Source organism: Onychomys torridus, chromosome 20 (assembly GCF_903995425.1).
Source record: "Onychomys torridus chromosome 20, mOncTor1.1, whole genome shotgun sequence".
Taxonomy (NCBI): domain Eukaryota; kingdom Metazoa; phylum Chordata; class Mammalia; order Rodentia; family Cricetidae; genus Onychomys; species Onychomys torridus.
The window spans coordinates 48,272,012-48,287,806 of NC_050462.1; the positions used below are offsets into that span (position 1 = coordinate 48,272,012).

At 34.5% G+C, this 15,795-nt stretch overlaps 1 protein-coding gene across 1 annotated transcript; it reads right to left on the reverse strand.

Moving 5' to 3' along the window:
- Window positions 1–4,188: 4,188 nt before the first annotated feature.
- Window positions 4,189–5,141, reverse strand: LOC118570919 (olfactory receptor 6C70-like). Its single transcript, XM_036169652.1, has one exon. It carries the CDS (start codon window positions 5,128–5,130, stop codon window positions 4,189–4,191), a length of 942 nt encoding a protein of 313 aa, XP_036025545.1. The 5' UTR covers window positions 5,131–5,141.
- Between the last annotated feature and the right edge of the window lie 10,654 nt (window positions 5,142–15,795).

The following is a 15,795-nucleotide window of genomic DNA, read 5'->3' on the forward strand; positions in this document are numbered from 1 at the left end:
GCTCAGACCCATGTGAGTTGATTCTGTGGGGTTTCTTGCACTGTCCTTGACCCCTCTGGCTCCTACAACACATCCTCCTCATCTTCTCCACCTAATGTTTGGCTGTAGGTCTCTGCATCTGTTTCCATTACTTGATGGGTGAAGCCTCTCCGATGACAATTGAGCTAGCCACCAATCTATAAGTAAAGCAGATTATCATTAGGAATCCTTTTTTTTTTTTTTTTTTAAATGCAGTCTTTCTTTAACAAAGTAAATCAAAACAGCTCATACAGTGTGTGTCAACATCTTATGGGACAAAGAGGATTTTCTGAAAATCAGGCATATCTTGAAATCTACCTCTGTGATTAAAAAAAAAAAAAATTCAAAATTCAAATAAAAAAAAAAAGAAGTTTCCTCCTCTCTTTTCAGTGTGGTAGTTATAGAGGTAACACACACCACACACACCATAGGTAAGCACAAGCTACCTGGCCAGGTTTGCTCCCTCTTCTGGAGATAAAGCAAAGCAACATCTTCAAGCCTCCTAGATGACTCTCATATGGATTATAGGGATCCTGTGATCATGTTTCCATACTTAAAAGGGGAAATTCAATTCAAAGACCTCCACAGGGTATTGTTTTTCTAAACTTTGTCTGGAAACACTTCACCTCAAAGTCACTTTTCTTTTGACTTCTGTAATTATTAGACTTCTTACCTCTTCCCCTCACCTTTTGGGTTGTCTTTCTTCTTTCTTTTATTTCTTGTTTATGCTCATGATTACTTCATCTTAAATTAGATTTGGAATATTTGACCACCCATGCCATCTCCTAAAACCATCTGGAGATTGTTTTCTTTTAAACTACTGCACAAGCTAAGCCTGTCTAGGGAAGCTGCAATGTCTGTCTAATCTTTCATTAATCATTAATTAAGGGAATAACATGTAGCATTTTTTAAAACTAAAGTCTTATTTGTTTGAAAGGGTGAAGTTATCATTTAGGGTGTTTATGGGGTTCAATAATTTGTTTCCTCTTTTATTACATAATATCTCATTTTCTCATAAAGTAGTCATGCCTGTGTTTTAAAACACATACACACAGACACACAAACACTGACACACAGACATACATACAGACACACACACATACCCACACACATACACAGACACATATACAGACATGCACACCAATAGACACATAGACATATATTCAAGCATTGGCACATACAGATAAACAGACACTGATACACACAGACACACACATACAGACAGACACAAACATATAGACACACAGACATATGCATAGACAGAAAGACACACACAGATAGACAGATGCACACACAAACATACACAGACAATCATGACAGATACACATACATACACAGACCCACCTATACAGACAGTTAGAACACAAACATATACACACAGTCACAGACATGCACACATTCATACATAGACACACATATATAGAAAGACACATATACATACACAATCACACACAGACACACACACATACAAACACATACACTGACACATATAGTCAATTATTCTGTTTCTATTTGTTTCTTCTTTCCTAGTTTATAGATTTATAGATTTCTAAAACTAAAGTTGCTAATTTTTTCTGTGTTTACTCTATTTGTCCTACTGTAACAGCTCAGAATATCGTGTTATATTCTGCAGCAATGACTTCTAGGTCAGTGCGTGACAAACTTTTATCATGTGTCAAAGGCATAAGCATCTGACTTTCTGATCTTTATCAGGAGGGCACAGATATAATTTACCTAAAGAGGGAATTTAATGACATTATAACAAAAGAAATGGATATTCTTAAAAACATCACTTCTCCTTTGTAGTTTGGCTTGGAATGCAAGTGAACTCTTCTCATCAATACATTTACAAATACATCTGTCTGTCATCAAAATTAGAATCCCTAATCTGAAGATATCCTGGGCTATTGCTTACTAAGTATCCCCCCAGGACATCACTTGATCTCAGTCATTTGAATCAATTTTTCAGACCCCAAACTTGCAATTTATCTTTATTGCATCTTTCTTTTGTGTAAATTATTTATTCAAATCATTAGCTCTCATTCCTCATTTTATTCCTCAAAAATAATATTTTTTAAAATTTTTATTATCTCAGTCTTCTGATTTGGGTCTTTTAAATCTTATTACTGGATTCGTCAATGTTCTCATTGCCAAATGTCTTTGTATTGAATGGAGATTTTATTTTTAAAGAAAACAAAACTAAATAAAATAAGTATCATGATACTTGTAGTAGTTAAGGATCTGACACAAGCATTTGAGTCAAATGAGAACTGGAAGAACCAAGGAAATATGAATCAGGAAAGTAAATGTTATAAATTCCAAGTGCTTGGATAAGAACACAATAACTACATGGTCTCAGTCATCTTCACCAAAGAAACTAGAAAATAGTAGGAACTCGGAAGCAGCTGAAAAAAAATGACCTCTTGACTGACCAGTGTCTCCCTACCACCACTCTCAGCTGCTGGGAAGTGTGCTGATTTCTGTTCATGTTCCCAACGCTATGAACATATTTCTTAGGTTGAAAGTTATCCATAGTAATGATGGTGATCCTGAGTCTGCAAAAATCTTCTCAGAACGAATAGATAAATAAGCAAGTTTTCTGGCTAAAGGGTCCACCTGAAGAAGCAAGTTTATTTATAACAGCAATCAATACTTGGAATCTCCAAGTATTGCCTCCACACAGGCACACTGATTTATAGAGATATCCACATATCCAACTTCCTTCACAAGACATATGTAAGCCACATTGAGAATGAGTGTCTTGGCTTACATCAACAAAAGATGCATTGAAAGCAGCATGGAGCAAACTTGCTACATCTCACTCTACCAAGTTTGAGCAGTGTGGAGAGAGATGTTCTCTATGGAAGAGAAGGGATTAAGTCTATGCCTTATAGATAACAGTCCTGGCATGATGAAACCCAGCAAGAGGGTGAATACAATAACGCCTCCAGGCCTGAATCCACAGAGCAATCACATTACTGCATTCTTCCATTGTCCTTCTCCCAACCTCAGACACAGCGGGGGGAGGGGGGGAGCGGAGCGGGGGGGGGGGGCGGGGGACGGGGGACGTGGAGAGCAAGACACTACTTGCCAGGGAGCAAGGAATGAAAGCTCCTGCTGACTGTGCTTTGCAATTCAGAACCAGGCATCCCTATTGTCCTTCTCCAAAGAAAACCCAAAGCCTTTCATTCCTAGGTCAGAGTTTTCCATTGGGTGCTCTAACTGGTTGAATCCTGAAGTTCACCGGGACAGATTTATTTTGACTTAGAGCACTCTTCCTCTTCTAGTGATTACGTAGATTGTTGTGGCTGTTAGACTTTGGTACAGCCCAACAGAGCTTGATGGCCAGCAGACTCTATAGCCTCTCTAGTCTTGGACAGCACAGCTACTTTTATATCAGTGAGGAAAACTGTATCCTCTAGAGCTGCCCCACACCACACTAAGATGAGGTATGGCAAGCACCTATACCAGTCCTAATCACGACCAGCGGTCTCATGAGCCTGAGTACACCCTGAGATTGTTGGCCTTTGTGGTTGTGAGATTTGTGAGATTCATTTGTAAACCAGGTTAGCATCAGTCTTCATGGGCAAAGGACTACTTTCAGCAATGGTACCAAACCTAAAGAAGACCATGTGAAGTCAACGCTCTATTTACTAAATAATATTTTATTCTCTATGCAATTTAAACTTTATCTAATACAAATAATAAAATACCATATAACTGAACTACATTTTTCAATTAACAGGAAATAGTGTTTTCTTTTTTTAAAATATCACTTCATAAACTAACCCATAAAATTATTTTTAAGGAGTAATCCTTCTTGGATCACTTACAGCATGTAGAATAATTACAAAGTTATAATTAGCAAAGGCTTTTAAAGGATAAAACTTAAGAGTGATAATGTACATTTCTTTTAAGTAACAGTTGTTTAATTATTTGTGTTTATTGAATTAATATATGCCTTTAGATCAAAGCAATTTTGGATTTTAAATTTCTAGCATTGAAAGATTTTCATCTTGAATAAAAGAAAATTATAATTAAAATGCACATACATTGATTAATTTCTAACCTTGGACAAATTAAAATTACACAAATAACTAAATTTTAGATATGTATTATTAAAATAAAAAATTCAAATTAGTTTAATTAGTTTAATGCCTAAAGTTCCTTTCATACTTTAGGTTCATCAGAAAATATTCTTCTAAGTACTGCTCCAAAGGCTTGTTTAACCTGCTTATTCCTTAGAGTATAAATGAATGGGTTTAACAAAGGGGCCACTGAAGTGTTGAGCACAGCAATTCCTTTGCTCACAGCAACTCTTTCTTTTGCTGATGGCTTTATGTAGATAAATATGCAACTCCCATAAGTGAGGGAAACAACAATCATGTGAGAAGAACAAGTGGAAAAGGCCTTTTTCTTTTGCTGAGTGGAAGGGAATTTGATAATCGTCTTGACAATGTGAGCATAAGAAAGGATTACTACTACTAACGTGACAATGAGTGTCATAAGAGCCAAGCTGAAGGCAATTAGTTCTAGTAAATGTGTATCTGTGCAAGAAAGTTGTAGGACAGGAGAAACATCACAAAGGAAATGGTCGATGACATTTGAAGCACAGAAATCTAAGTCAAGGCCAATAATCAGTGGTGGGAAAATCACTAAGAATCCAGTTACCCAAGAACCCAGGACAAGTTGATGGCAAACTTTGCTGCTCATGATGGATGTATAGTGCAAGGGCTTGCAGATGGCAATATAGCGGTCGTAGGACATGGTAGCCAAGAAGAAAAACTCTGTGGCCCCCAAGAATATGTAAAAGAACAATTGACATACACAGGCATTATAGGAAATTGTCTTTTCCTTGGTCGCAATGCTGATTAAGAATCTGGGAATGCAGGTAGTTGTGAATAAAATTTCCAATAAAGAGAAATTACGGAGGAAAAAATACATTGGTGTCTTGAGGTGAGGATCTAATAGAGTGAGGGCAATGATGGTTAAGTTCCCTAGCATACTCAGCAAGTAATTCAGTAAAAGAGATAAAAAAATTACAATCTGTAACTGAGAATTATCTGTCAGTCCAAGAAGGATAAACTCTATCTGTCCTGTATGGTTCTTCATTTCTCTTTGTGATCTCACTCAGGTTCTAGAAATAAAAAGATACAAAAATTAAAATCCACATGAGTAGGTGTATATCCAGTAAACAATAAATTATGGGATCCATATTCCTAAACACAGCCCTTTCAATTGTAATATCCATAGATATTAGAGATATGATGGTAACTATATGACAATTCCCAAGTAAGACTTTAAAGGTAATAGAGAATTCAACTCACTATTGGAAATTAATCTGAGCAAATAAGAGCTTAGTTTTTCTGCTCTTTCAATTTAAACTTTGAGTAAATTGTAACTAATTATCAATGATCTGTTACATAAGTAAACAGCTTTGCATTGGGAATCAAAAATAATTCACTAAATACCAGATTATTTATTTATCTAAGGATAATTATACCAGTATAATGAATTTGAATCTATAGCTTACTTAGTAACTTCTAAATTTCTCACTATAGTATAAGTCTTGTTACCTCTCTCAGCTTTTCTCCGAAATACAGACAACATAGTAGAGGAATAAAAATCAAGATATCTAAGTTTAAATGACAAAGTAAATAATAGTTCAATATAAAATAATTGAAAGATCTGATTAAATAATTACAACCCGATTTACCAAAAATGCAAAACATCAAATAATTGTTTTAAACATCAAAATTTTGTCATTTGTAATCAAGATCATAAAAATAAAACAAGAAACAAAAAATGTATTACCTCTTCCTGTGGTATCTACCCACCTATAGGTTCTTAATTTGAAACCTATTTTCCCCATGTAATGAGACAAAAACACAAATTGGTAATATCTCTTTATGCCTTTTATTTTCTGGCATCTTCAGTAACTACTTAATTTCCAGTAAGTGACTCTTAACCGAAAGAAGAGTTGGTATAGAAAGTATGTATTACTTGAATGGGACTACAACATTCAGATAGCATTTTACATTTGCAAGTGTATGTTCTTAGTGTATCCCAATGCCAATGGTGAAAGGACAGCAGCAAATGAATTTAGTTGGATTATTATAGATGAAAAAATAGAATGTAATAAACATTATACCGTTAATACAACACGCTTATTAGAATTTTAAAATTGATATCAGAGATCTCTTGGAATTTTTATTCTATCATTGATCATTTTATACTGGGAAAATTAACTTATATCAGTTGACACTCCCACCAGCAATGGATGAATGATTCCCTTACTCCATATTCTTGCCAGCATGAGCTGTCATTTGTTTTATTGGTCTTGAACATTTTGAAGGATGTAATATGTTTTTGTTTTACATTTTCCTGATGGATAAAAGTATTGAATATTTCTTTTAGTGTTTCTCAGGCAATTGCGTCCTTTTTTGAGAATTCTCTTGTTAGATCTGTACCCCATTTTTAAAATTGGGTTATTTGTTTTCATGATATATATTTTCCGAGTTCTTTATGTGTGTTGGATATATCCTTCTATCAGATATATAATTTGTAAAAATCTTTTCCCATTCTGTAGGCTGACCTAAAAATGACCATGTCCTTATAAGTACATAAGCTTCAGTTTCATGAGGTCCCATATATTAATTGTTGATCTTAGTGCCTGTTCTAGTGGTGTTCTGTTCAGAAGTCTTTTTCCATGCCAGTGATTTCAGGCTACCTCCTACTTTCTCTTTTGTTACATTCAGTGTATCTGGTTTTTATTTCAAGGTCTTTGATCCATTTGAAGCTGAGCTTTGTACAGGGTGGTATGCATAGATTTATTTGCATTCTTCGATATGCAGACATCCAGTTTGTCCAGCACTATTTTTTGAAGATGCTATCATTTTTCCAGTGTGTATTTCTGGCTTCTTTATTTAAAAAACAAAACAAAACAAAACAAAAAACAGCTGTCTATAAGTATATGGATTTATGTCTGGATCTGAAACTTGATTTCATTGATCTATGTTTTTTGGGCCAATACCAGCCTGTTTTTATTACTACAGCTCTGTAGTAGAACTTGAAATCAGGGATGGTGCTACCTCCAGCAGTTCTTTTATTATTCAGGATTGTTTTTGCTTTCTGGGGTTTTTTTTGTGTGTGTGTGTTTCTATGACATATGTGTTGATTAAAACTTAAGTAGCCAGTTTGAATAAAAAATTACTGGGTCCAGTGTGATGGTTTGGGGAAGAATATAAAACGCTGGCCCCACAATCTGGTGACCCTGAGTGTGAGCCAGGGAACCAAAGGTAGATGCAGAAAAGTGACTCTCCAAAGTTTTCCTCTGACCATATACAGAGCATATATGGAGACACATACCTCCACCCACATACAAGTAACAGTAATAACAAAATATTTGAAGAGCCCAAGTAACCTACAAGGCTAGGAAGAACATACGTACAATGAAAACTAAGAGTTCTTCAAAATGTATTTTCTAACTTCAATAAATTGGAATCAAAGGACTTATTAATCATAATATGAAGTGTTCTCAAGAATAAATAATTTTCCTTTTAAAATTACTTATCCCAGATAATTAACTGATAGACAAATCTATTACTTTTTACAGATTTGGTTTGGCCTTTAGAATGAAATGTTATATATAATAGGAAACAATTATAACTGCACAGTTAAAAAAGTTTGAATACATATATTAATAAAAATATTTTTTGAATTAATAGGGTAAAATTATCTGTTTCTGAAAACAACAAACACTTGAATGTCAAGGTTATGTATGGGTTAAATTATAGGTTAAATGCCATGACCTTAAGTAAAAGATAAAATATAATTATATTTAATGCTAAGCCACTTTTTTTTTTTTTTACCTTTTTGAACTTTATTGGGAGAGAGAGAGAGAGAGAGAGAGAGAGAGAGAGAGAGAGAGAGAAAGGGAGAGAGAAAGAGAGGTAGGGAGAGGGAGAGGGAGCGAGAGGGCCCGAGAAACACAGAGACTGCACGGAGGGAAGAGAGCAGAAACAGAAAAGTGCAATTCTTTAAATAGTTTTAAAAATAATTTTATTATTTAGTTTAATGTAAGAACATCACTAAATACACAATTTATTTAAAATATCCAACAGTATTTCAGTTGCAGAATTCTAAAGAACTTTGTATAAATTATATCCTTTCTAAATGTCTGAAAATTTTATGTGCCCAAGATATCCCAAATGCCTACAAAAATGGTAACACTCAAAAGTGAAATTCCTAACAGTAACATTTAATCTATACTTCGATTATATTATGAGTGGAAGTCCAGTCAATCTTAGAAATATTTTATCCAAGAGAAAGATCAAATAAATCTTCTTTTATTGCCCTCATATTTTCATACTGGAAAGAAACAACTGTAAGTATCCCGACTGATTTATCTAATCATGCTTTCAGTTAAAATTAAGGTCTATCATTTTTATTCTATCCCAATTAAGCCTTGGTTATTAATTTGTATTATTATTAAATTATTTCTAAGAAAACTTGAACATAACCAGGTTAGGGAAATTCAAAATATACTTTGACTTTTTGAAACCAAAATATCTAGTTGTATTACTGATCTTTTATTATGTTTTGTCAATCCAAACCTTTTTCAGTTTTAGGAATTTTCTGTTATTGCATTGCTGAATACAGAACATTTTTCTTATATTTTAAATTTTTTAATTAGAACATAATTACATTGTTGCCCCCTTCCACTTTTTCCCTTCAGCCCTTTTCATGTACTTCCCCTAGTCCCTCTAAAATTCGTGGTCCATTTTCCTTTGCTTGTTTTTGAAAACTGCCAAGTAGGGGAGAAGCAATCAGTAGTCCTATCCAACTTTGATGTTTACGAACCCCAACAATGACCAGCCCTGCAACATAGTAGAAGAAATAGTAGCATTCATATCTTAGGGGTAACCAACAGCTCTGTAATTGGACTTAATGTCCACTCACCAGGAAGGAAATCATGCCTGGTACTGGAAACCTAGCCAATCACCCAGGGGTAGTGAGGTCATGGATCTTAGAGGAGAGCCTACCACAGTCAATTTGCTAGACCTGCATTATTACTAACTGCCTTGTGAATGTTATCCTTACACCCGCAGATAAGTGTAATTCTCACACATCACCAAAGAAACTTCTATTTGCAGTGCATAGAGACCATCACAGAAAACCACATGTGGTCAAAATACAGAGAACATGGGGTGTCCAGCCCTCAATGGATACATCTACAATAAAACTCTTACACCTAAGGCTCAGGGAAATTCTCAGAATAGGGGCAAATAAATTACAAGAGCCAGAGACCAGGAAGCCTGCTTGTGTCTTATAGAAATTATAGGGAAGATACATCCAAAATAGAGTTTTAAAAATGGATTTAGAGCATTACCTCATTCCTTGACCCGGTTGTCACTTGGTACTTTTCTCTTTGCAAATATATCCATCTTCTTTCTCAGCAAAATACATTTAGCATTTCTGCCATTAAATGTGGGTATCCAACTATTTTCAAACCAAGAAAGCAGATATTCAACAACTGAATTTAGCAATTAGAAATTATCAGTAAGTTATGCTTGCCCAAATATACATTGTTCACAATCAACATTTCCAAAGGACTTGTAAAAAATATTTAACAATGTAACTAAAAGATGTATATTTTGATGTTCTTGGAAAATACACGTTCTATCCTTTCATGTTTGAATGACTTCTAACACTGCCTAGCTTTTCTCTAATTAGCTAACAGGAGTATGACAATATTCTCCACAATTCTCCAGTGTGGTTTCTGGTTTAAAATGAAAAACTAGAAATTCTGATGCAAATAAATGAATCATACTTGACCCTTCATTTCACGAGTTGTAACATAGGTGAGTAATTACTAGTGCTTTATAAAATGAAAAAGAAAAAAAAAACAAACAAAGTTTCATGACTGGATTATTTCCATTTTATGTAAGTTCATTTTGTATATAATTATTCTTTAAAATTTTTAACAGTGTGTTTCATTCTTTGGAAACTCCATGAATTTATACAAGGTCTATTGATGATATTCATTCATCACTGCCCTCTTTTTCCCTTTAGTATCCTGCCCCTTCTCCCCTCCAAGCTCATGTTGTCTTGTTATTTTGTTTTGTTATGAGTAAATTATGCTGAAATGTTTTAAAGGAAACTAATTTTGCTATTTAACTTACCATTAAAGAACATGTAAGCATCATCTTTTCTTGAGTATATGAACAACCATACTTAAAGGCAAATATAATCATTAAAAAATGTATTTAATTTTGTTACAGGAGATTAGCATAAAAGAATCTTTCAGGTTAATTAAAACAGACTGTTAAGATGTGAATTTTTAAATCAGTGATATTTACTTGCAATCATATCTCTGAGCATCTCAACTCATGTTTTAGATTACAAGGATTTCTTTTAAACTGTTTTAAAAATACTAGATAATTCATGAGACAACACATATATCGTTAACTAATCCAACTGCACATAATTTCTTAAAAATTATGATAGCTGAAATTATCTGCTGGAAATTACCTAATACCAGCCTCTAATTATTTAAACAGTACAAAGGCCTCTCTGAAGGAAATCTAAGGGGATGGTGTCCCCAAGGAAAAGAACAAACAATTTAAAAACATGCAAAGCAACTTAAAAACTCCTATAAGCTTTTCATATTTATCACTGAACTAAAACAAGTTTATTAGATGGAGGTTGTGGCCTACTTGGGAACTGAGTTAAGAAGATGACAAGTTCAACTCAGATTTTTTATATTGTGAGATCTTATCTTAAAAGTACATCTTTACTTAAGATGCTGAGGCAGGAGGATTGTCAAAACTAACAGGCAGGCCTAGGTTATACAGTGATTACTAGACCGTCAAGGACTATCATAGTATAATTTCCATCTAAAAATTTCATTTTTACAAATATAATGATGTAAAGTACCATAGTGTTTGTTACATTAAAAATAATCACTTTGGGGACTGGGGTTGGCACAGTGGGTAGTGTGCTTGCTATGTAAACATCAAAACATGAGTTTGGATCCCCAAAACCAACATAAAAACTGAATATAGTGTGTCTGTAACCTAGGGATGCTGTTCCTGGAATCTCACGCACTGGGCAGCCAGCCAAGCACAAACAGGGAGCTTCCAGTTCAATAAGAGATTATATCTCACAAGTTAGGTCAAGTCATCAGGAAAGCCATCCTGATGTTAGGCTCTGGCCTCTATACATGCCTGTATGGGCACATGCATGTGAATTGAATACACATACATTAATCCCCACCACACACACACTGAAATGAAAAAAATTAAAAATTCATTTCAAGACCATCATAGAGACACTGTGGCAAGTGTTAAATAATATTGTATCACATGAAGATTATTTCTTTGGAGATAATTACTTTGCAGGTCTGTGTTTGTATTCCCAGTGTGTCAATCTATCACTAAGGCAACTGCAGCTGAATAAATTGTGGAAATATTTCTCTTATTTGCTTTCTCAAAAGCTATAATGCTCTATATAAATGAGTCAAAGGAAACTATTAATGAAATTGTGATTTAGGGATGAATATTGGAATCATTTTTGTATTTTATTTATTTATTTTATGTGCAGGGGCACCACAGCATGCATGTGGAGGTCAGAGGACATCTTACAGGAATAGTGTGGCGCTTTTATCTACTGGGCCATCTTGGCAGTCCTTAATTTTGGGATTATTTTCTTCAATGAGCTATGGACATCTAAATTTAGACTTTGTTCAGTATTATTAATTGTTACAATGTCTAGTGCTTGTATACTCATTTTCATTAGTCACCATAATAGAAAAAGGAGGTATAATTATAAACATTTTTTGATTTTGAAAATTTAGAGAAATTGTTGTATATTCTCATAGAAGAATCTAGAAGTCATGGAAAAAAGTTGTACCAGGGATAGATCCTGATCCCACTGCCAGGGGCCCCTTAAGCATACAAAACTACACAACTGTGTTGTTTATGCTGAGGACCTAGTCTCGGTAGGTTCCACAGCTATTGTTCTAAAGTTCATGAGTTCCTACTAGCTTGGTTCGTTTGTCTCTGTATATTTCCCCAGCGTGATCTTGATACCCCTAGCTCATAGAGTCCCTCTTTCCTCTCTTCAAACGGACTCCTGGAGCTCAGCTGGTGCTTGGCTGTGTCTTTAGCGATAGGGACATACTTTCCACCTATGGAAAGTAAGAGCAACAGCAATATCTACTACTGTTTTGGGAGTTTCTTGGACATCCTGACAAACACCTTGGAAGAGGGCTTCTCAGGCTTGCTGTTGAGTTTTTCTTAGATTATCTGTGGCTCTTGAGGGAGCATTGTCTTCTCAGATGAATATATTTTATTTAAACTGTGTGTATATGTGTATAGACAAACATATATGTGTTATAAGTATTTTTAGGCAGAAAGTTAATAGTATTCTGCCACAGCACAACAGGAATTAGTGGACAGTAATCATTAATGATGCTCAATATTTATTGTCTCAATTCCCCAATAAAATGCACAGATTAGCAAATTGGATTAGAAAACAGTATCTACCTTTCTATTGCACCCAAGAAACATAGTTCATCATCAAGGACAGATATCACTTTAGAGTAAAAGATTGGAAAAAAAGTATACCAAGCAAATGAAACCAAGAAGCAAGTAGATGTAGCGATTTTAACATCTGACAAAACAAATTACAAACCAAAACTAATCAGGGAAGATCGGGAATATCTCTATATATCATTAACAGAACAATCTACCAAAAAGATATTACAATTTTAAACTGTTGTGCTCCAAACCCAAGGGCAACCAAGTTCACAGCTAAAATCATGTATTGACTCTCATTCAGAGACTGTGGCTGATTTCAAAACCTCACTCTTGACAATAAGCAGATTATTTAGATGCAACTAAATAGAAATGTTGGAGTTAAATAATTTTATGAATAAAATGGACCTAGTAGACATGCATGGAACATTCTACACAAACAGTAAAGAATACTTTCTTCTCATATGCTCACTGAAATTTCTCCAGTGACGAAGACTAGAATGGGTTCTCAGCAGACCTACTTGCTATCTTGTCCTAAGTGTCCTTCTTGCTCCCCAGTCTGTGTGCTGACTGAGTGGATACCTCCTCAATAAACAAATAAAATATGCAATAATGTCATAAAAATTTAAAATAGAACAGAATTATTACATGACCTCTTAAAATGTTTGCATTAAGTTGTTTATAAATAAATGCCCATATGTAAGCATATACATCTATACAAAATATAAAATGAAATACATATTTTTAAAGAAAGACTTAAGATTCCTTATTTCCTTGAATTGATATATACTTTTTTTTTTAAGACAGGGTTTCTCTGTGTAGTTTTGGTACCTGTCCTGGATCTCACTCTGTAGATCAGGCTGGCCTCAAACTAACAGAAATCTGCCTGGCTCTGCTTCCCGAGTGCTGGGATTAAAGGCATGAGCCCCCACCACCTGGCAATATATAGTTCTTAATGAGTTTAAACATGGCTTAATGTTAACAGGATATAACTTTAAAATGATTGCTTGGCAGTCCATAGATGGCTCAATGAATGCAGGCACTTGCTGCTAAGCCTGACAACCACAGTTTGACCCTGAAGAACCTTGTAGTGGGAGGAGAAAACCAACTACCAGTCCCATTGTCTGGGGGCCTCCCAAACAGTTCAAGCTAATCAACTGTCTCACTTATTCAGAGGGCCTGGTCCAGTTCCATGGGGACTCCTCAGTCATTGGTTCACAGTTCATGCATTTCCACTAGTTTGGCTATTTGTCCCTGTGCTTTTTCCAATCATGGTCTCAATATCTTTTGCTCATATAATCCCTCCTCTCTCTCACGGATTGGACTCCTGGAGCTCCACCTGGGGCCTGGCCATGGATTTCTGCATCTGCTTCCATCAGTGACTGGATGAGAGTTCTAGATCAGATGGCCAACAATGATCTTAAGAAAGTAGTATTTAAAACGTATACCTACAGGCATAGTAACAGCTTATTGTTGCAAAAACCTTTTTCAGATGAATAATCCTGTGACAGCTAACAAAGCAGTTTAGCTTGAAGAATGTATGTTAACAAAATGGATCTTCACTAATACATGGCAATGAAACACTCTGTTGAGATCATGAATGGTAATTTTCAGGTGTTGATTTCTGACTGTTACAAATTTGTATATATATCTATATCTATATATGTGTAATACATATAAATATAAATATCTACATATGAAACATTTTACATTTTCTTAAATTAAAAATGTTTTACTGAACAAGAGTCATAGATTAAAAAAGCACATGTAAAAAATGTCCAGAAGCCAAATGTATTTATTAAAGAGTTAATAAAATAAAATGGCTGTGAAAATACTGCTTATTATGCTTAATTTTAAAAAACTCTGATTAGGACACAGAATTGAACTTCAAGTTTCCAATAAAGTATGACATACAACTAAAAACTCTTGATAAAAAGATTTAATTTTTAAAATGCCTTGGTTTCACTGGTAAAATGTTTATCAATATACATGGATGTATATATATGTGGCATTCTGTAAATGTACATTAAACATAGGTCTGTTATGTGCAATAGATAAGTAAGTTCAGCAGATTGCTGTTACGTACTTGTTCATCTATCATATATATGTAAAATAATAATAAAATAAATAGACTATGGACATGAAAGTGGGAAGAGAAATGGGAGGTGTGGAAGGAAGAAAAGGAAAGGGGTGAGTGTTATAATTCTATTTTAGTTAAAATGTATAAAACTAATAAATACATTGAGTTAACATTATTCTTTTTTACATTTAAAAATTTTTTTGAAACTAGTATAATTACATCATTTCCCCCTTTTGTTTGCTCTCTCCATATCTTTCCATACACTTCCCTTGATCTCTTTCAAAGCTATGGTCTCTAATTCTTTACATATCCATACATACACTCATGTACATATACACATATACATACATACATACATACATATATACATAGATATATTCCTAAAGGCACAAATATAGCCTGCTCAGTTCATATGTCTCTTTTTCTTTTTCTTTTTTTTTTACAGGATTGATCATTTGGAATTTGCTAACCAATCGGTGTGCTTCTCCTTGTGGAAGACTATTTCTCCAGATCTCAGCATTCCTCAGTTGCCTGTAGTTCTTTGTCTAATGTTGAGGCATCTATAGGTGTTTTTCTCACTCAGTTCATGTTTAGGTAGTCATGTTGGTCAGACTTCTAAACATCTGTCTTTATAACCACAGATGAGTGTAGTCTCATCCTTTATTAAGGCAAGAGACCATTACTGAAACTGCAGTGGATGGAAATCCAGCATTGTGGAGCCCAGTCCCAGTGGATATATCCATCGCAGAACCGCTGCACCTAAGGCTCAGGGTTTGTTGCAGAAGAGAGGGGAAAATGATTGTAAGAACCAGAGGAATAGGGCATCTGCTGTGAGACTGAGTGTTCCAGAAATAGAAGCTGCGCCCATGATGAGCCAATGGCTGCCTAAGCACTGTTTGTATTTAGTAATCATTCAAAAATACTTTCCAGTTAACTTAAAGAATACCTTACATGAAACAAAGAGAATTTAGGTTTCAGAATACAAACTACATATTGCATTTCATTGCTGTTTCAAGGTAAAAAAATATAGTTAACGTATTTCCTCTTAAAAATTTCAAAATCTACTTGTAAAATATAAATGCAACGTCAACTATAAAGAAAATAAATGATTATTTTCCGTGGAAAGTTTTAGAACTTCTGAATCCTTTTGTCTATGCC